Source organism: Synchiropus splendidus, chromosome 7 (genome assembly GCF_027744825.2).
Source record: "Synchiropus splendidus isolate RoL2022-P1 chromosome 7, RoL_Sspl_1.0, whole genome shotgun sequence".
Taxonomy (NCBI): Eukaryota; Metazoa; Chordata; class Actinopteri; order Syngnathiformes; family Callionymidae; genus Synchiropus; species Synchiropus splendidus.
The window spans coordinates 5,228,389-5,251,258 of NC_071340.1; the positions used below are offsets into that span (position 1 = coordinate 5,228,389).

Genomic DNA, 22,870 nt, shown 5'->3' on the forward strand with positions numbered 1-22,870 from the left:
AATGTTTTATTTATTTTAGTTTTTTTTTTTTTTTTACGTACACAAGTTGGCAGTTATTTAATCATAATGGTAGCATTACCCGAAAGTCTGAACTTGATTACCTCCTCTAACTGGTTGTTACAAGACTCAAAGAACAAGATACAGGTGGCTCCCTCCAGATGGGGTGAGATGTTCGGTCTTCTGGACTACACTCAAAGTAAAAATGCTGCTACTTTGCGTCAAAGAAATTGGTTAACTTTCAGTAGATAGTGGGTCCAATCTCCTTAGTTGCCCCTGAAGGCCTCATTATGTGTAATGTAGCAAAGTTAAACAGCGCCCCCTTATGACTTGGTCAGAATCAAACTTAACAATACTTTATTACCTTTATATTTTGACATTTACAATATTTGATGAACATACAAAACAGCAAGGGATTTAAGGCAAAAGTCATGGCCATCTTCTCACACTAGATCGGCACTAACATAGTATGATTCATCCAGAAGTTTTGTTGAGGTCTGTGACAAAGCTACCGGTTCATAATTCACTTTTACTACCAACACAATCTGAGAAGTGAAACAAATCAACAATCGCTGCCCATCACATCCTGAAAACTCCGAACTGTGTCTTCTGCGTTGGTGCATTCAATGCGGCGCTGAGACTCAGACCGACCACAAGGCGAGTATCAGCAGGGTCAATGATCCCATCATCCCAGAGTCTGAGAAAAGAGAGCAAAAATATCACTTCTGGACTTGATCATGTTTGAAAAGAAAAAGGTGAAGGCTTGATTTTGGGCCTGACTGAATTTTCTATTCAGAGCCACAAAGAAAACATTCCGAGATTTAAAGGAAAAACAATACACAAATAAGTTTTGTTCTTCTTAAAGCAACAATAGACAACAAATATACTGAAATATATTCCCACTTTCTGTGATGACAGGTTTCATATAGGACACACAGATGTCACCGAGTCTGTCTCTCTAGCTCTATTATGAGGAATCTCTGGATAACATAACTTTCCCTGTGTGACCCGACCAGCCCACCCACTTGACTACCAACCCATATTACGGCACCTGTGCCGAGCTAACTCTGCAGCAATCATTCATTATCATCATGGCAGAGGTAAGAGATCACAATGAAGAGTTAAAAAACTGATAGTGTGAATCTGAATGAGCAAGAGAACCGTGGACGACTGAAGAGCTCAGACGCTCAAATGACAGTGTTTGCACCGGACGTATGGGTTTTTCCAATGTGGGGAACTTATTTTTCAGATGCTAACAAACGTGAAAATGTCCACTACTCACTTCATTGTGTTCATTACAGTATAATATAGCTTCAGCCAACAAAACTGATTAGCTCCGACATTAGCCATTAACGTCCATGGCAAACGTCCACTGGCTTTTACTAGACAGAAAAAAAGAGTTTAGCAGATTCACTGTTATTAGAAGTGTTTATGGTGCACCTGGCTTGTTCTGTGGACCTGCTTGAAGCTGGTGAGAGACGTGACCAGCGCCACATTTCATCATCCCTGGCAATTGTTCTGGACCGTAATGAAGAAGAATAAATCTGTTTCCCCAGTCAACTGAAAATAAAAGCATGAACGGACATTTTTATGCTCACGCTCTGATCATTGTCTGGTCCTTATTGAAACACCCTGAGTCATAATGTAATAAAGCTAGACAGGAAAAAAGCTGCACCTTTGTCTTTCTACTGCACTATAAAGGATGGTGATGATCTCTTTTTGGTGATATACTCTGACATGATCAAATTATTAAATTTATTAAACATTATATAAATAAAGTGGAAACATTGAAACAAACGGATAGCACTTAACACATCATGGAAGTGGAGATGAAAAGGAAGCTTCTCAGTGTTTTTCATGGAGAAATCCCGAAAGAAACATGACAATGACTGATGCTCTTTGCTCGCAGAACTCCAGTGGAACATTCCGGACATGTGAAGGGCATCTTACAGACAGATTTATTTCTCTTAACTGAAAGATAGCAGTTTGTTGTCACCAATTCAGTAAATGTCAAAACTCTCCTCTCTGCTCAATTCTGAAAGTGCAATCGAAATAAAGTTTTATTATCTGGGTCCGTCGGTCTTGCAGCTGTTTCAGCCTCTCGCAGGATCCTCCCTCTCCTCACTGGCTGAATGATGGAATTTGATTCCTGATGTTGAAAGATAGATGTTTCTAGAGTGGACATTTTTTGCTGTTTCGTTACGGTCTTTTCTCAAAAACAAATAAACGCATGGGGGGCAAGTCGCATTAATTCTAATTTCTAACTAACAACTACAGGGTGAGGTCACAGGGTGTGGCATCACCCATGGATGACTGCCAAATCTAGCCCACGACCCTCTCCAACCAAAGTCAGACCTAATAAGTTTCTATATATATTGCGGTCAACAAATCTCAGCAAACAAACTGAAGTCTTGCATTTGTCATGAGCCATTGTCTCTGCTCACACCAGGGAAATCAATAAATCAGGAGTAGCTGTGACACATTTCACAAACAGCAGGACGTCCAAAGAAGGGAAATAACAGTTTGGATGTGTCCCAGCATCACCTGCGCCCTGATGTGATTAAATATTAAACCACATACAAGCACGGGTGGTCTGGTAGCGACCTCCTCCACTTTCTGTGTACGCTGTTTGTCTTTAGTCACGCAACTGTCTAGAATATGAACAGCCGGGAGGGAAGCTTCACCTGGCGCTGGAGAAGTACGGGCTGCCTTCCTCTTCAAAGCGCCGGACGATTGGTTCTTTCATGGCGGCCTCCTGCTCAGCTGTAAACTGGTGACAGAAGGAAAAAAAAAAGCTTAAACCTCATGTACCTTAAACATATGTAATCATTTAACCATCATTTGACAAAGCAGAGGTGAAGAATTAAACATCATTGCCTGCTTCTGTTTTTGTGACCTGGCTGGAACCCACAACCACACAACATGAGGAAAATTCCACACAAAGGGCAATGAATACACCTGTTTGATAAGTCTTTCATGAAAGACCCAACACAAAACTGGCTCAAACTGGTAAAACAGTGACTGAATGTGGTTTCTTCTCAGGAAGTCAAGAGCTTCAACGTGGTTTATCCAGCAGTGTTCATGTGTACAACTAGCAAGCACACTAATTAGGCAAGGCTAGCCGTCAAACTTGTGTGAAAAAGTTAGTTGTGCGCGGTGGACATATGCATTCTGACGTTTTCCTAGAAAAGGACGTTAGGAGCTCTCTACTGAAGGTGCTGCCACCACGACCCGGCTGGATGGATGGATGTAGCTTATTTCAAACGTCAGAGTTTTTGGCAAATATAAATAAATAAATAAAATATGTGTGTCCCCCAGTCCGTGTAAACAGTGGGTCGAACTCACTCGCTGATAGAAGCAGAGCTATGTGCTGCCATTTCACCCCATTTTTTCAGGAGGGAGCTCAGTCTGTGAAGAAAACGGTGGAGTGGCAAGGATATCTATGAAAGCTCCAGAGGGCAACTGGCTCACTTCAAGCATTTTTTCCAAACAGTTGTTTCCTGTCGCTTGTGTGTATGTAACCTGTAAGTATGATCACCTGACGCATGCATCAGCCACGTGCTTCTAGAGTGGCCGGAGAAGAAGTGAATGATGTAAGGAAAACAAAACACTGGCTGGTTGCATTTCAGACACTTCCAGCATGAAGTCGGATTTAAGGCGACACAAAGAGAAGTAATGTGAGATATAACAAGAGCTTAGAAGGATTGTGACCTGTCCCTTGAAATACGGAATCGTCACGTATTTCAAAAGTAAGCCTTCCATTGGTTGAACATTAGTTGCCATGTGCCAGTGTGTTGAACTTTTTTTTTTTTTTTTTATCTTAAAACACTAAACTGAACAAAGGTGTACCTCAGGGCTCTGTCCAAGCAGCATCACCTTTGCCAAATTCTGTCTGAATGAAGAGTAAAGCTTTCATCGAATCAGTTGTTTCTGACCTCTGAGTCATACATTATATCAAATCTGTGCCTGTTGTTGTTTTCAGTCTGGTGGACTTTGAGATGTACCAGCAGTCATTCAGTGGCTGCCGAAGAGAAAGGGTCGACTGTTTGATTCAATTATTGGAGATAAGCGGAGAGTGAAGTAAAGGCCAGAGGAAGAAGAAGAGGAGCTCCAGGTAATTAAATGTTATTGCTGAGGAAATGGTTGAAGGACCACTTTTCTCTTTATCATCCCTCTATTCTTGCACAGCCTTTTCACAAATTTGGTTTGTCATCTGCTTACATGTAATATGTTATTGAAATCACAGCTGATTAAATTTAGTGTTTCGATGTAAGGCATCGATGCTGTTAAAATGAAAGAAAAACATTACATTAGATTAGATTAGTCCCACAGTGCATTAAATATGATTTACAAAAAGAGATTTGGGGAATGCTTCATGAACACATGACCATGTTATAAATCATGGGGTTTAATATCCAGCATAACAAACTTGCTCACTAATTTGACTCATGGATTTTCATATTCCAATTCTGACAGGTTTCAACTAAACCAAAGCTCATGTGTGTATCGGCCATCATTCAAGCTGACAACACGGTGTCACAAACTAAAATACATTTTCATTTTAAATCAATGACGTGCTTGTGTTTGGCAGACAATGTGCAGCAGATATTGTTAAAGTCCTTACAGCATAGCTGAGATGCTGAAGGGCAATTGTTACCTCCTTTCCCTCACGTGCTCTTTGATCTTTAGTGATGGTTGCCAAGACTGTGGCCGCCTGTTCGCCGCCCATTACTGATATCCGGGAGTTTGGCCACATGTAGAGGAAACGAGGGCTGAGGGATGAGCGGCAAAGACAAAGTCATTGAGGGATGGCAGGTCAAAGAAAAACAGATTTCACACAGAACACATGAAGCAAATATTTAGCTATATGCAGTGAATTGGGCATTCAGGTCTACCAGATGAATGATAAATTAAAATAAAGTGTTAATTGAGTTTAAGAGTAAGTTAAATATGTTGGTGGCATCAAGATTGTTTGTACGTAAAAATCCATATTATTGCCACACTGTCTAACCACAAGGTTCTGACTTTCTTCACACGCTCCTCTGGAACTCCAAATCAGAGCTCTCAATGGGAAAGCTGACGTCAAAGGTGCATGGTTTGTATCCATAAACCAGAGGAGGCATACCTATAAGCTCGGCCACACATGCCGTAGTTTCCTGCTCCGTAAGATCCCCCGATGAGGACCGTGACTTTGGGAACACTGGCACAGGCCACTGCCGTTACCATCTTCGCCCCGTCCTTTGCAATCCCACCGGCTTCATACTCCCGTCCCACCATGAAACCTGAGACACAGCAGGTGAATCGAAAGGAAAACTTGACCATCTGAATGTTTTTGTGTACCATCCTGGTGTTCCTCCTTGTTGCTCCAATGCCAGCAGGAACGACATAAAAAAAAAAAAACACACTGACCTGTAATGTTTTGAAGGAACAGTAGTGGAATGTTTCGCTGGCAGCACAACTCAATGAAATGTGTCCCCTGAAGAAGAAGAAGAAAAAAAAAAAAAAACATGGTTCACACAGAATTGACACGTGTGCAACCAGATGCAGACGATCATCTGGCACTAGGCTTGCTGTTGGAAAGTTTGACACAAACTACTTGACTTATAAATTCATATTTTCATTGAAATGTCCTGTCCAGATGGACATCCTTCTCCTGGTGAAGGAATTTAAGTATCTTGTTTACGAGTGAAGGATGGTTCATGAGGCCCAACAGAAGGATGGGTGCAGCATCTTGAGTATGGTGGGGCTGTTTGGGTCTATTATTATTGTTTAAACCTTTAGCTATTTGTAAGGGTGGTCATTTTCTGTGAGACAAAAGAACTTCAATCTGTGTTGTGTTGGAGACAACAAGATGAATGGAAGGAAGTCAAACAATGTGTAACTAAGAATCACATTGATTTACCAGAAATAAGAAAGGTTGAGGCACCAGAGTTCAGAAATGTCTCATGCTGCTTCATTCTGGCTTTGTGATTATTTTGAAAGCAGCAGCTAAATAGCTTTCGCACAATATGGTGATGTCACCTTCCACTGAACATGTACATAGCACAAACAGTGCGAGCGGAACAAGCAGACACCTCATTTCCCTTCAGCTTGTACTCCAGAATTACCCAGTTTGCTTCTGGATGCCATTCAGCTCTGGCTGCAACTTTGTCGCTGATGATTGTAAGGTGGGAACAAAAGACAGAGGTTTTGTTCAGAGAGAAGCATTATCCACCGATTCTACTGTATTGTTAATTATTTGCTTTTGTTTTTTTCGCACATCTCTCTTAAAAAAAGGCTTCTAGAGTTATTGGCACCACTCACTGTGGATGGAAATTTATGAGGTGCAAAAAGATAGTAGGGTAAACAATATCCTTATTCAGCCTATGATGTGAACTTGAATCTATAGGGTTAGAAAATGAGGTGTAAAATATGTTGAGAAGAACAATATACTCAGAGAAATGAAAAAAAAAATTCTGATAAGTATCATAAGTAATATTAATTTAAAAATACTAAAAAAAATAGAGAAAGAAAAATAATTACCCAAGGAGGCGTAAATAAATCACAAAATAAAACAAATTTGATTTTGATGCAATATGTTGGCAAATGAAAAGATGAACGCCAACCAGCCATATGAATACCTAATTCTCAGTTATTGTTCATGTACTTAAGGTTCCCATTTTAACACAACTGAGTTACACAGATGACATTATCAGAAGCATTTTATCACATTTTCTGACTGTCTGCTACCATTGTTTATTATAGTAGTTGTGCAAGGTGACAAAATGGAAAACAGAACAATTCTTCCCTTCATGGACAACATGTGTGCATCAATCATTAGCATCGGGGAAAATGTTATTTTTTACATACATACATCTGCAGTTAGTCCTGTTCAGGGTTGTGGGGAGTGCATCGCTCTCACGTTGAGAGCGCAGAGGAAAAAAAGCTTGGAATCCATTTGAAAATATGTTTGAAGGGCACGTGAGCTTGTATTCACATACAGTACAAGGCTCCGTATTTTCTCAAAGCTCTGTGAATTTTATTGCTTCATGACAGTAGCTGGCAAATTAAGCCACTCCCATGACCAGAAGATTGTCTCCATGCCATGGTATTAAAATGTTATCACAGAGCATCATGAGACGAGCAGAACCAGTAATTTGGGAGCGTGTCATGAGAGGGAAACACAGCACCTGCCTATTAAGGGTCAGAGTACAGCAGCTGTGAAGACTGAAGCGTCTCTAGAGAAAAATATTGGGATTCTGCATCATCACGGTAACCATTCTGCAGCCACTCTGTTGTGTTCCAGGCCTTGACATTTTGAGAGCTGATTACCAAAACACTGCTTAATATTCAATGTGATGATGAAGCTTTGACTTTTATTTGGCGGCGTGCGGGGATGTTGCCTGCATGCGGCCGGCCATCTGAAAATTAATAGCAAGAACGGTGGCAGAACAAGAAATGCTTGTTAAAAAAAGGTTCTTGTGAAATGACAGCAGAAAGTTTTGACTGCAGACCTGTCAGGCAGAGGTTCCCAAGAAAACACTTAATCTAATCGATATTTACACGGCAAGTTTATTATGAAATATGCTAAGCATGTGACAGCCCTGTGGCTGAAAGTTCGCCACTCCTCCAGATGTGCCCCTGAGCATAACATTTAACTCCCCCACTGCATCGCAGCGTGTGGCTGACTTAGTGTAAAGCACTCTGGCTGCTGATAAGCACAAAAAGTAAGCACAACAGAAGTAAGAGTCATTTACCATCTATCCTAACACAGTGGGAGCTCTGTTCGGTTGAAGGACCCAGGTCTACCACAGTGTACTTCAGGTTAGCATTGAAACCCTCAAATGAACACACTGTGTGGACCTTCTGCATATGGCACATTTCTAATACTCACCAATTATAACAGAGAGTTTGGGAGCAGGATCAAGTCAAAGATGAGAGCATACAAAATAGATACCACACGCTAGACACTAGCTTCCATGCCAGGCCTCTCAATATTTGGTCGGTGACTGAAATACACTCATGAAAAACCCCAGCACACTCACACCACAATGCACGGTCTTACTGTGTCAAACTAGAATTGTTGATTATGACAAGATCATTTCAAGAGCTCAGGCCTGATTTTAGAAAACAATTTGACAATCCAGAATTCCTCTGTTGCAGACATTACTCTACTGTCTCCTCCATGATGTGGGATGACAGCTTTTACATAGATTCAGCCCTCTTGAGGAACTTCAGTGGTTCAAAGTCAAACAATACAGACATCATCCAGACTGGGATTAAAACATTTTGCTCATTGATAAAGGCAAATCACGCATGTCTTTTGAAACCATTTCTATTTCCTTTTTGAAAGAACGACTGAACCCACCTTTTTTGCAGATTCTGAAAACAAGACTCCGTTGTTGCCAATTATTCCTACGGGGTAGCCGAATATTCTTGAAAAACCTGGCAAGAAAGTTGACATTACAACATATCTATTCCACTTATCTCAGCAGGGACAAATCCTGAAACTTCAAAATAAGACAAAACAACTTTGTACCCTTAAATGAGCAGGGTTCCGTATTGTTCTAGCTGGCTTTGTGTAAAGACTCAAATACAGACTGTTGAAAAAAGCTTACCTGTAACTAGTGTGTCTCCATAAAAAGCCTTGAACTCGTCAAATTTACTTCCATCAACAATTCTTGCAATGACCTGTAATGAAAAGAACATTAAGTTTGTTCAACGGACACTCAACAAGGACTTTTTCCAGACAGTATTTGACTCCAAAAGACTAATGCCAGTCATCCGTTATGAACCTGCTTTCTCTTGACAGCTAAATACTGGTTTAGAATGTTAAAGTGGTCAGTGGTAGATGCCATGTCCCTCTGAGGAGCTAGCTTCCACACAAGAGCACCATCTACCCATGTTCAGAAGAAAAAAACTTTTTTTTAACTATGAAAAATGTGACATATATTTTGCTTTTAAAGGAAGTTATGAGATGAATCACCCAGTCAAGAGGAAATAATACACACAATGAAGATTTCAATTCTTGTTATTTCTGATTTAGCAAAAATAAAGGAGAAAAAGGACAGAGAAAAAAATTACATGCCACTTCTAAAAGGCATACAATTACATTAAACAATGGACCCTAACCATCTCCAAATGAGTTTGCGTTTTCACAAAAACAGGCAGAAGAGAAGGTGGTGAAATGAATGCACAGACACATTGACTATGAGGTTGTTCTGTTAACAAAGTCAGCGATCATTTTACCTGAATATATTTTGGGCTGCGATCATTACAACATGAAATACGGAACTAACCAACTTAAATCATGTTTAAATTGTCATACAACTCCTCTGTACACTGATTGGGACATATGGCTCGTTCAAATAAACTATGACTCAGAGTCTCACTAACAGCCAGAGTCATTACTGAGAGGTTTCTAGAATTAAAAATGCATTCAAAACTGCAGTCATGAAAAGACTCTCTTCATGTTGCTGTATTATGGTGTGGGTTGTCACAGGATACTGAGGTAACAAGATGGTTCCAGGCAACATCTGGTCCAAGGGCCACCTGCTGCCAACCAGGGGTTTAGAGACTCAGGAAGCAGTGTGAGGAGAGTCAAAGATGGAGATACAGAGGTTGACATTAGGAGAGGCTAGAAGAGATCTGAAATTAGTATATGAGAGGGACACGTGGAGATGTCGGGAGACAATGTTAGGGAGGCCAGATGGTTTAGTCATGAGAGAGGAGAGTGTGTTAGATCCAGAATGCTGAAGACACGCTGGAGATGGCAACCAAAAAGGTTCTTGGGAGAGGCAAATGAGGACATGAAGAGGATAGCTGTGACACAGGAGGATTATGAGATAAAGGTAAAAGACAGAAAAGTTCCTTCAGTCGTTTCCTTGAGCACGAACGTACCTCTCTGACATCAAAGTTGCGCTTCAGATTATCTCCAACGATGCCATAAATCTCATCTGCAGGGTATAGAGGTGGCTCCGGGCTTTCTGTTGTCACCTCAAAGAGACCATTTTGAACATAGATTAGACAACAGATCATCATCTGTAATCTCTTTGGAGAGAATTATGACTTACATCTATATGTTTCCTGTAGTTCAGATTCCTCACTGCTTTGCGAGCTAAATGAAGCGCATGATCATCATCTAGAGCGTAGTGGTCCGTCACGCCGGATTTCCTAAAGAAAATAAGATACGATGAGATGTTCCTTTGATCATATAGTGCTTGAGGAAAGCTATCAATGTACCTAATGAAAAACAGAATTAGATCATGTACAAATGTTGAACTAAACAACTAGTTGCATGACTATTTATTTACAATGGTCATTACCTGCAGTGGAGATCAGCACCACCAAGGTCTTCGGCTGAAACCTCCTCACCTGTTGCTGCTTTCACCTGTGAAGGGAAATAACAAATTAAGTTTTAACTAAAACCATTGCATATCTCTTACTTAAACAGTACAATCTCCTCAACATGTACCGGAGACACTTCATATTCATGACATTTCTTATCCAGAACTCTATTCCACATAATGACATAAAATCACATATTTGGTAAGCGCAATTTCTGAATGCTGAGATAGAATCAACTGTGAGAACATGGTGAGACAAGAATGCCATACCAAAACCACAATAACAATGTTTTATATTGATAATAAAACAACAGAATGCGCACCAGTGGAGGTCCACCAAGGAAAATGGTCCCTTGCTTCCTCACAATGATACTTTCATCAGCCATTGCAGGAACGTATGCTCCTCCAGCTGTGCAGGATCCCATCACCACTGCGATCTTCAACAAAACAATAAATGTATAAATGTGTTGCAAAAGTTGATATTCATATATTACAGATTACCACTCAATATTTTGTGCATCACTGTATCATAGCACGTGTGCTCTGATCGGTGGTTGTTGTGTTTCTAAATTACTCAGACCTGTGCAATTCCTTGGGATGACAGTCGAGCCTGGTTGAAGAAAATGCGTCCAAAATGATCTCTGTCTGGGAACACCTCAGCCTGTCTGGGTAGGTTTGCTCCTCCGGAATCCACTACAGGTGACAAGAATAAGAAAAAGCATGCAACACATGAAAGGAGAATTTTTTTTCTTTTATAAAAAACAAATAAATAAAACACACAAATATATATATATATATATATATATATATATATATATATATATATATATATATATATGCACTTTGTCTTTCAGCAGTTCAGGGGTTGCTACAGCAAGTCCGTTCCCTTAACTGATCTAGCGCAACTTCCCTTGTCATAGTGTCCCTCCTCATGTCTTGTATCACGTGAATCACCATGAATCTTAATGGTTGTGAATCTCTCCTCCTTTGGCCCAGAACATATCAAACATTCTTCACCCAACAAGTCCTCTGTCTCTCCTCCTCCATGTGTCCAAACCTCCAACTGATTCAGGCATCTTTAACATTTGTCTCTCAGCTTCTTGATTTGAGCTCTGCCTGTGAAGTACTTGTGTCTAGTCTTGCTCTTCAGCAAAATCAGGAATTTGAACACAGAATGTGTTTCTGTGGCTCTGTATCCCCTCTTAAAATATGCTTCCTTCTAAAAGTGGATTTTATTTGCTTGGGAATGAGGCAGAAATATTTCACCATATGATTTTATTAAAATGACTGCTGCTGACAGTGAGTGTCTGAAGTTGAAGGAGAAATGTTTTGCCTCACATCTGTCCTCGCACCAAACAAAAAAAAGGAGCTTGGCAGGAAGGTTTGAGGACTGAAAACTCTGGTTGATGACAGGTGTCAGCTGAGATCAGCTCAGGCTGACGGGAAAGTTACAGGTTCATAAATAACAACAAGTGCAGTCAAAGGAGGAGTGTCTTGTACAGAACCACAGAAAACATTTTTGATGGATGGCCGCAACAGAATTCGATTTCATAATCCTCAGGCAAAGACTGTGAGCTGATGCTGCCCAGGTTTGCGGAAAAAAATGAACAGAATATTGGTAATTTCGCACAGAAGGCAGGGGCAAAATTTGGCAGCTCCACGAGCCCAAATTGATGGACCAAGCCTGATTTGTGTCAACAGTCCAGACTGGCAGTGGTGTTGTTTAGTGTGATGGTATTTGTGTGTTGGGGTTTTTTTCTAACTCAATATTGGACCTACTGATGCAGAAGCAGTGCTGCAGTCTAACTTAACATTCCACTCTCTTGTTCTCAATTATGCTTGTACTACAGAACTATAACTCTACTCATCTCCTCCACGGGTCGTTTTTCGAATTAAACGTATTCCAAAAAGGTGATAAAAACATGGCCACAAATGGTGCTCACACTGAAGTTACAGGTGCTCGCCATCTGCTTGTGTAAAGTAGTCACTACTTAAGGGTTCATATTTGAAACTTGGTTTGATTAAATGCAGCAATCCAAACAACATATTACCACTTACGGCAAGGGCATTTTCATGGGTGTACTTTTGCTGCAAGCAGTTTAAACATTCATGGCTTTGTTGAGTAATTTACAGCAGAAGTAGAAGCAATACAGCAGTACTTTCCTATGTTGCACATCTCACTGTAGCACACTTTTTTCCAGTGTTTTTTCCCATTAAAAAGAAAGACAATTTCAGGGTGATGTTACTTTTGGGACATAATGAAACAAAGCAGATAGTAAATCATCATCATTTTATCATCAGTGTGCAGCCAGACTCAAATACATACAAATGTAGGAACTGAAGCTATGACGTCCCATGGGGGCAAATTAAAAAATCATCAATGGATAGAAATTCACATTTCATGTGTGTGGAATTATTGCTGGGTGAAGTCTTCACAGTGACAAACGTAGGAATTTACCAAGTAATCTTCATGTCTTTTCCCAGTGAGCAGGAGCAGTTGACAACATGGCGCAACAATGATGAAACATCATATACAGTCACACTCACCTAAATAGATACATGGCAAGTGGTTCTGCTGGGCGATCTCTTGTGCCCGGAGATGTTTCTTCACAGTGATGGGATAGTAAGTTCCCCCTTTCACAGTGGCATCATTGGCTACGATGATACATTCAACTCTGGAAGGAATAATGTTAAAAATTAAAGGCTTCAGAGCTCATGACATAAATCCATCTCACAGCATGATACTTGTGAGAAACCCTCACCAGTTGCCATCTGATGTACAAATGTGTGTACTTTCTGTATCACAAAATGCAGTCATCTCCATGGGGACACACAGATAAGGATATGCAGTAGCTATGTACAGTAGATAGATAGTCCTAGGTAAAATGATGCATAAAATAAATCTGTGGAATCGCAGAAGTGTTTCTATGGCTCTCAATAACACTAGACAGGTACTTCAGAGCATTCATATGTCAAGTAACAATACATTCAACTGCACTGGCTGTTGATATCTGAATTTAATATGAAGATATACACTTACATTTGGTTTTCACAACAAACTCCTCCAACTCCACTATGACTCAACTAGTAAGACCAACAACCCTTCTCTCACATCATCTCTCGAGTGAGTGAGGTAGCCATGGCAACAAAAGTTAAGTGTTCCATCGTCCATTTCATGAGAGGTAGTAGCTGAATGAATGTTTACTGGTTAATGAATCAGTCGTTGTGTTTCAAGTGATATTTAGTCACCAAACCCATTTTGGAAACAGCAACTGACAGAAGCCAAGACTGCCAGTTGGCTACCACAACCACTATCCTTCGTGAGGGAGGGGGAGAAACAGATGGCCATATGAGCACCTCCAGACTCATGCCCACCAAATGCAGCCTGAGATAGGGGAATGCAAGTGGACTTCATTCAAAGACCATCCACTCCACCTGAAATTGCACATGAATGTAGCGTGCGCTCTATTTCATGGCAAGGGTGAAATGAACATGGAAATATGCGGTAGCAACTGGTGGTGCAACTTTCCACAGATGTTAGTCCATGGGCTGTGGCCATCCTGCGAAGATTTAACACAGTCCCGCCTTGACAGCATCAGTACTGGTCAGTGGTTTAAAGTGAGTGACTGTTTTTTGTCTGGCTTAACAGATTAGGTGAAAGGTTCCTCACTGCAGAACAGGTGGGCAGGGTTGGACTGGGTTTAACACCATGCCCCTGTCCAAAACCACGTATCCTTGTCCAACCCCACACCAGGTTCAAACCCCCCACAGTAGTTTCAGTCCGAACCAACTAACACAGAGCGACGAGCGACGGTCAGTTCAAGCTAAGATAGGTTATTACTTAATTTCTGTAAAAAAATGAGAGGAAAATAAACTTCACTAACCGTTTCTTAGATATATTGTTAATCCTGCTTGTCCATCAAGTTATTTTTTTCAATGTTTATCTTGCATTGTGTGCAGACAATTACACGATAATGAAGATAGACCATGTGATACCTACCTTACTACTGGAACATTCTGTCGTAGTTACTCATACACTAGTGTGCATATCAAAAAATGAACATAATTTCAATGTGTGTTTTATCTTTTTGATTATGTTTAAGTTAAGGAGACCGCAGAGAGTGATCTTATGCATTTATGAGCGAGACTAAACAACGTATAACATCACTAGTTGAATTCACCCACAAGTTGACTTGCACTTGCTAATTCAAATCGGCACGCACATCTACGGACTTTGTATGTGTTATGAGGACTCATCGTTACTTTTAATACCTGTTTACTGTGTTTGTGATTCTGTGTTTTTGACCTGCAGTGATGCATCCAGCTATATTAACGCGAGAGCACAATCCCCTACCTTCTCTGAAGCAACGACAGTGTGATGCTGCAAATATTGCAGCTTTTGTAAAATGATATTTACACTATCTTACAAGATCAAGAACCACATCAAGATTCGCCTCCAAGTATAAAGGCAGAATTGAAAGGTTCTAATATACTATTGTTTTGTTACAGAGAATTGGCTAACCACATTTCACCACACCATTGGACCTCTGTGTTAGGAGTAACACAGGAGTCTGTTACAGGTACAGCTTTTGGACTTATTTGCATATAACCCTTACTTACTCACTGTGAAGTATCATCATCTACTTTGTGTGGTTCTCTGCAGTGGGGAAGGAATGTATGCATGATGATGGTCAGTGGTCTCAGAATTGGTATATATCATATATCATTGGTGTTTGTGTGTTCCAAATGCAGCGTTTGTAGCTTTCAGACCTTGATCAATCTTTATCATTGTCCCTAAATCACACCTCTTCATGTCCTCATTCCTCCATGAGACTCTATGACTGTTCTCTCTCTATGCGACTTCAGGAATTGCCAAGTTAAAACTTGTGCGTCCATCAAGCCAATGTGTTCAATACTGCAACCAACTGGTGGTAATATTATGAGGACACGTGTCCGTTTATCATAATCGGTGTCTTTTTAGCAGCAGTTTGGAATCACCGGTCAGCAAGTATGTTTCAATTTGTATTAATTTATAGCTCAAAACTTTTGAACCAACCAATCTCAAGACAGATTAAACAAAGGTGGGAGCCTCTCACCCTGACACACGTCCAATCCCCGTGATGATCCCACCGGCTGGAACTTGCTCTTTGCCATACAACTCGTACCCCGCAAACTGGGACAACTCCAGGAAGGGAGAGCTGCAGGAAAAGAAGGGAATACAAATAAATAGGCACATAATAAAGTCATATATATGGAAATGGAAGGGAAATGGACTGGCCTTTTATTTAAAGACACCTGAGGTGAGCAGAGACTGGAGCAGAAAATAGTCTTTATTCATTTCAGATGTCAGAGAACTGTATAATTCTGTCTCCTGTTATTTTCACAAAATGCACACAATGGTTTCTGAAATGTCAAACCAGAGAGGCAGAAATAAAGCGCTGGCTCTGATCGACTTCAAACAATAAATATTAACTCCACTGGTCAAGCTTTCAGTAAAATTATCAGAGAGATTCATGCTGTTGAAATGATGAAGTTCAATTAGACCCAACAAAAAAAATGTGTGTGTCTGGGATTGCAATGTTTAACTGTTGAATTTCCTCATTGTGAGACAAATAATGGACATTTAACACATCAAAAACAGACCTGAGCTGGGGAGCTACAGTGAACGCACCTTAGTTATGTTGACGTTATATTTCACATAAAACCTTTGAAGCATGATGAGCAGATATATTCAAAGAAATACATATACTTAAAGACCTCCGTTTTGGAGATCTCTTTCAACTCAGGGTTAATACATGTTTCTGATCAGACCTGGAGGATTGACTTCAGATATATATGCACATAAACCAATCATGACACGTCCCTGTTTCATTGACACTAAATCCTCTTGAAGCTCTTTGATTTCTAAATGCCAGTTTTGTAGGTTTTCAAAACGTAGGTTACAAACCGGTTTCCTTCAGTAAAATCACACCCAAAATCATAATAATGATGACGGGGATACTTTCCCCCCAGGAAATGAATCTATCGTATCAATTCTGATTCCTGTCCTGGATTGGATGTGTAATTATTTTTGTATATTTGTTTGAAGTGTATGATGTCGGAGTGTCACTTTTAGTGGTGAGATGATTTAGGAGAAACAGAAATCTAAAGCAAGTGCTACGTAACAAAGACCATCGCAATTAGTTCGCAAAAAATACTCTAAATACCAGCTGCAGCGCTTGAAAAGCACTGACAGAGCAAAGCGCAATTCATGCAAAACTAATTTTGATGAGATTGTCAAATCCTAACCACTAGACCACCATTCCGTGGTCTCCAGTTCCCTGCCAAGAATCATTCAAAAAACTGCTTTATCTGGGGTCTACTCTAGTAACCCAGAATACAATCCAATCATGTTCCTCCATTCTTAACTTCAATTGACTTTGCTTGAAGACATACATACAAGGCTCATGAAATGCCTCATAGCCACATTTGACAGTCACATTTCTTCAATAGTAATTCTAGTTAATATTAAAAATGACAATTGCAGCAACCATCTTATTGTTTCATCAGTAGTCAGCAGTAAGGCTGCTTGATCAGGACTCTGTGGATGATGAGACAGAGCTGCTGGATCTGATCCATCGACGTCATAAGGGGAGCCTTATGTAAACACTCAGAATACTATGTTCTTCTGGCTGGGGTTAGGCTGAGGTCAAGTTGTGGGAGCAGTCGATGAAGTAAACAGGTGTGGACATCTCAACTTCCCACTTCACTAATACAGAGATCCTTCATCGTGAAATGACAAACACAATCCCTCTCCCTTTCCCTTTCCCTTTCCCTCCCAATCCCTTTCACTTAATCAGAATGCAGTTTTGCCTCCTGCACTGTGCGATTGTGGGTGTGGCTAGATGGAGGATGATTGGCGGAAGCCACAGTGCAGCCCTACAGAGGGAGTGGAGAAAGTTACAAATACCTGCTACAGCAGCCGGCTCACTGCCTCTCTTCTCCAACCACTCCCAAGCTAGCAGCGCGTGTTGTTTCAGTGGTTCATGTGTATATTCTTTTTTGTTGGTTGGTTTTAGTCCTCAGGGCTTTAACCCGTTTTGTCTTTGTCTCTTGTTTGTGTAAAATCCCACAACTAAAGTTAGAACAAACATACTGAATTAAGTTGTATTGTGTATTGGTGTTTGTCATATTTGTAACCATTAAGTTTCCACTCAGAGTTTTGAATTGGTTTCTCTGTGTCAGTATAAAATAAATTTGTGTTATATTCCCTTTCTTTGCGGCTAGTGTCTTGGGACTGCATGGTGAATCAAATTGTGTCCACCTTCCCCTAGACTAACATACAAGTTAAACAATTACCCAGGATCCAGCAGTCGGTCGATCCGTTCTCTGGGTAGAAGTTTTCCACGAGAAGTGTGTAGAGTTCTGGCTTTTTCACCTCCACCTGAATTCAGCAAATAAATAAACAACATATTTAGGAGGTGTCATAAGGTGTCGCAAACAGCATCGCAGCAGTCATGGGTTTGGAAAAATTCTTTGCCCAGCACTTCCAAGGAACTAGTAAAGACCTCATTTGTGTTATGGAAGCGTAAAAAGGTTTTCATGTATAATAGTGAGTGTCAACAGCTCAGTCACTGCGCCGCTGCTGTGAAGCTCATTAAAAAAACCTCAGCAGAACAGGCTGATAATAAAGTAGGAGCACAAAAAGAACCTGAAGACAAAAGAGAATTACTGTATTGATCCCTGCAGAGAAATTATGCCGTTCATTTGGCTCTGTGACATTTACTTCACTAAATAGCAGCCGTCTCTTTTTATCACATATATACACCATACACGGTTTCACTCTTCAGTCTCTGGAGGACAATAATACTCATGGCACTACGACACAAAAATCACACTCTTTCTGACACTTATTTTAATCAGAGATGTGATCCTTTGAACAAAGGTGCAACACTCTGTATGTCTCAATACTGTCTGAGGTAAAATCACAAGAGTGGTCTAAGACTCACACGTTCCTCTTGGCCTGTAACAGACCTGTTGAAGGTTGCGGGTCAGAGTTCGATTCAGCAGCTTGGGTCACTTACCCAGTTTAATGCTCTCAGCTCTGCTTTTCAGTTGATCAACAAGAACTTGCATCCGTTCATAGTTCTCCTGCAAAAAGGAAACAAAAATAATGTTTCGGATCACGAGATTAGTGCCTGAGATGGTTTTAAACTGCTGCCTGCAACTCTTCCTCCAATAGCTGCAGAACACATTACAACAACTGCAAACCATAAGATATATGTTGTCATAGATTAGTGGCACAACATTTCCTATTGTCTCCCATTTTTATGTGCTTTATAGATGAAAGAATCTCTATTTCAATCTCCTCAATAAAATTGTACCCCGCTTAATATATAATATAATATAATATATATAATGGACTTCTGTTTCTTTGCATTCCATTGCTGCGCTTCCATTACATTGTAATACATCTAATCCAAATATAGCAATTTTATCTTAGATTTCACAGAGATTGATAGTTGAATTCCCCACCCGGTGAGACAAATAAGGGCCTAATCTAATCTAAAAAGGATCATTGAGGAACAGTTCTGATCATTTATGACCCTTATTCCCATGAGACCCTATTTCCTGGACCAGTGGTTGTGTGTAATTGTGAAAGCTTGAGTCTGTGTCATATCCTTTGAGTTGTAATGTGACTGTCAGTGAGTTCCTACTGGTCTTTATCGTCCCTACTCCAGAGTAATCTAGCAGTTTGCATGTCAGATCCATTTTGTTGAAAACCATCATGTTGTTTCGGTTTTTCATATCCTTTGTCATTGAGTTCCACATTTACATTCCCACTATTGCAGTGTCCGTTTGTCTCAGTGTGGTTCTGGCATATGGTTGGTAGACATTCCCTCTTCTCATACGCTCCTCCTCATCAGGAATAACTTTAAATAGTCTTTGTAGATAATCCGATGGCAGTCCATTTCTGGATCTAAACATGACCCGAAATGTTTCTCTGCTAGCACAGGAAACTCCAGTACTCATGCTTTAGCAAACACTTTGTTCGGTTATGCTCTGTATGCTTACCTGTTAAACCATTCTTTAGCAGTAGATGCAATGGTACTGTGTTATTTTGATAAGTGTTCCCCCACACCTCTACTCTGTCGATAAAGTGTGGGCATATCAGACTGCAGTACAGTGTTGTCAACGCTTTTTCACACCAATAAAGAGTAGATTGTGAAAACGGATAGCTACATAGCTACAAGCAAGTACTAAAAGTTTGAATTCTGCGTCACCAACTGAGATGTCCAGATTCAACTACAATTATTAAGGTCCTGATTCAATTAACAACCAATCATTAATGATAATCGATAAGACACAATCACCAATTACACAGACATACATGACATTATGGCCCCAGAATAACACTTTTCATGATAAAACTATGTAAAAAAAAATTTGAATTTTTGTCACTGGTCCTGTGTTGATAAGTACCTGGCTTCATCATAGAGAAAATGTGAGGGTTAGTCATGATGCTGTTTATTGTCCCTGGTCCTCCTCCCCATCACCACCTCCACACACCCTGGCAATGACATGGCCAGCCTTCTTCTCCATCTTGTTCAGCTGTCACAACCCCTCCCCTGCACTACATTCGGAATATGTAGTATTTTAGTGTGGTCTGCCTCACATCTTTTCACAACCTTGGTCTTTCTGTGGACAACATTTGAGAGCATCTTGCACAGCTTTGCATGGACGACCTTGATAGAAAAAATATAGTTCACTTATGGGCAATATACTGTACAGTTAACCAATTCAGCGTTAAATTTCAACAGTTACGAAGTGGAAACATGTATTGACGTTGAAAGAGGGAAAATGTCAGAGTGGAAGCAATGTGGTAGGAAAATGGTGGAGTCGGGGCGCTCCCTGCTGGACAAAATGTTGAATGACAACAACATAATCGCAATTTTTGAAGAGTTTAATTTCAAATTTGTTTACAATAAAATTTGATTTCAAAGTTGCTGTATCTAATATCTCTGAAAAATGTCACCTTCCAGGTCTGAAAATAAGAGCTTTCTGAACTCTAAACATTTATATTTCTGCTTGTTCTATCCTTGAAAGTTAATATTGATTGCACTGTAAAACACACATTAGGTAAATATAGATTCTGAACACAACCAGTACAACACGTCTGATAAGTATCACAAAATATTGCAATATATATCAGTTAATGATAATAAGTGAAGTAATATTAAGTGTGATAGCCATTAGGTGACATCAAAAATACATATTTTTGAAATAGAAAAATGAGAGTAATTCCAACAAATGGTCCAGGAGATGAGCTTTTACATTCACATCAGAATCATTTTCCTCTGGAGCTGCAGCCACATAATAAAGCACAAATGAATGGCTCTCAAATAAAAATAAAAAAACAAACTTAACTTCATATTGTCCACAACAAGAATGTGGACACACACACACACAAAAAGGAGGGTAAATCTCTCGCCACTAACACAGCAATCCTAAAATCAGAGTGTGCCATCAGATGACAAAAACTTGCATATTGGAATGCAGCAAGCAACGTCGTGCGAAGACGGAACATGATGGTTCACTTTTATTCATGTCAAGGTCCATTAAAAGAGTCGCCAACAACGCTGTAGAACTAAGCAAATCAAGTCAAATTCATAGCAAGTGTAGCACGAAGCAACAAACAGAAATGTGCCTCAATGACACAAGAGTCAGTTCCTCAGCACATCTTCTTTCTAATTATGTCTTGACTGACTTGATGTTAGTGACACTTTAAGCAGCTCAGTTTCTTTCAGCGATATCTGTTTTTATTTGTTGAAACTGGAATAAAGTCCATGAACATGCAAAGTGTACCTGCCATTTTTGCAGTCCTTTTCGCCTTTTCAAAGAGTGGCAATACAATTCAAATTCCATTTTCATACAAGCTACAAAGTTCACAGAAATTGACAATGAATAATAGAAGAAATGCACAAGAAATTTTATTTAAGATCATAACGGGTAAGGCTGACCCAACTAACTTAAATTACGAGTTGATAGCAGATTTGCTCCAAGTCAGACAACTGGTGACAGCACAGAGATGCCTGTGGCAGAGGAGACATATGCAAATGTCTTTTCATATATATATTTCATAATTCTTTATTTTGTAGAAATCATCACAGTGAGAAATTGTGCTAGAACTTACTATTTCTACATGTATTTTTCAAAAGAGCGTAGTTACGAATGAAAATTGAAAGTAAGATTTGGAATGAGCAAAACTAGAATCACTCAAATTCAAGGCAATGAATTACAGGATCATATTAGTTATTGTAACATCTTAATAATGGATTTGTTGCAAGCCAACATTAAAAATCCGTCGCCAAGCAGCCAGAAACGGCCTCATCCACTGTGTTGTCATGGCAACCAAATGACCAGGTACTCATTTTATTCCCCAAACACATGAACCAGGAAGCAATATCATGGATTCCAAAACTCGAACATGATCTGCTCGTTCTGTAATGTTATGGTCTTAGATTAGTTATTATGTTAGACTTGCTGTTTAGATGAAGCAAATAACACATTTAACAGGGATTTTGAAATATACATGGAGTACATGCTTGTAACGAAAATAACCACATTTAACACGTTCAGCAAGAGTAAACAACTTTGTTTGTTCGTCATATACAAAGTGTTCCAACAAACGCTTCCTCATGCTTTCGACCTCTTGCGATTCCCATGCCATTCCCATGCAATAAGACAACTTTGAACATCGTTGTCGAACTTTATCTTCATCTCTCCTCCGCCAACATCACGCAGGAGCAGTGGTCAAGGAGAAGGGAGGTAGCTAACATTAGCAGCGGGCTAGTTTACCTGATATTCCGCCGACTGTTTGTCAGGTTGAGAGCCAAGACGAGCCACTTGGTCAGCGTGGTACGGTCGAGAACAAGCCCGGGGGAAGGGCAGCATGCACGATCTGAGAGTCCGAAGAAACATGATCGGGTCTCCACAGCTCAATGTGAACGCTGCAAACTACTAGCTTTGCTAGCTAGTAGCGTTCTTGCTCTCTGATTAGTGTGCAGTCAGAGAGCAATGTTGCTGCCACCAAGTGGTCAAAAATGTCAATGCAAGTCAATTCTCAGATTAGATTTGATGGGTTGTTTGCATTAGATTAGCGTCTTTTTATTTCTAAAAAAGATATTTAACATAAGAAAAATAAACGTGACGGCGTCCTCTACATTACAGTGCATAGTGAATTCACTGCACATTACTGTAAGAAAACATTGGAACATTTGAACAAACATTTGACTGACTGTAAACAAATCTGAATTGATTGACATCTCATAAAACCTCTTTATCTTCTGGTCAGTTTGTTGAAACCACAACTACGTTAAGGGGAAAAAGACCTATTTTCATGAAATCCTGTATCCACACTGTAAACTGGATCACTCCGAATATGTAATCATTTATGCCTGGTCCCATTTCACACATTTCCTGAAAATTTAATCTAAATCTCTCATTCATAGACAAACAGACAACCAACTCTGTCAAAAACACAAGCTCCTTTGCGGAGATTATAATTA

General features: G+C 40.0%; 1 protein-coding gene across 1 annotated transcript; it reads right to left on the reverse strand.

Moving 5' to 3' along the window:
- Nucleotides 1–46: 46 nt before the first annotated feature.
- mccc2 (methylcrotonyl-CoA carboxylase subunit 2) lies at nt 47–22,349 on the reverse strand. Its single transcript, XM_053871607.1, has 17 exons — nt 22,161–22,349; nt 18,386–18,452; nt 17,661–17,745; nt 15,419–15,520; nt 12,870–12,997; nt 10,903–11,015; nt 10,646–10,759; nt 10,302–10,366; nt 10,050–10,149; nt 9,877–9,972; nt 8,595–8,667; nt 8,345–8,421; nt 5,407–5,473; nt 5,123–5,279; nt 4,655–4,769; nt 2,682–2,767; nt 47–694 (listed from the first exon to the last, which is right to left on the reverse strand). Exons 1-17 carry the CDS (start codon nt 22,281–22,283, stop codon nt 577–579), a joined length of 1,686 nt encoding a protein of 561 aa, XP_053727582.1. The 5' UTR covers nt 22,284–22,349; the 3' UTR covers nt 47–576.
- Between the last annotated feature and the right edge of the window lie 521 nt (nt 22,350–22,870).

What these genes read in the sequence shown, in the direction of transcription:
- mccc2 (XM_053871607.1), bottom strand. Translation starts at nt 22,283, where the DNA reads ATGTTTCTTCGGACTCTCAGATCGTGCATGCTGCCCTTCCCCCGGGCT. An exon ending in AACAGTCGGCGGAATATCAG is followed by an intron (nt 18,453 to 22,160) that starts GTAAACTAGCCC and finishes TCCTTTTTGCAG; the next exon opens with GAGAACTATGAACGGATGCA. An exon ending in TCCTTGGTGGACCTCCACTG is followed by an intron (nt 10,367 to 10,645) that starts GTGCGCATTCTG and finishes TTCCCTTCACAG; the next exon opens with GTGAAAGCAGCAACAGGTGA.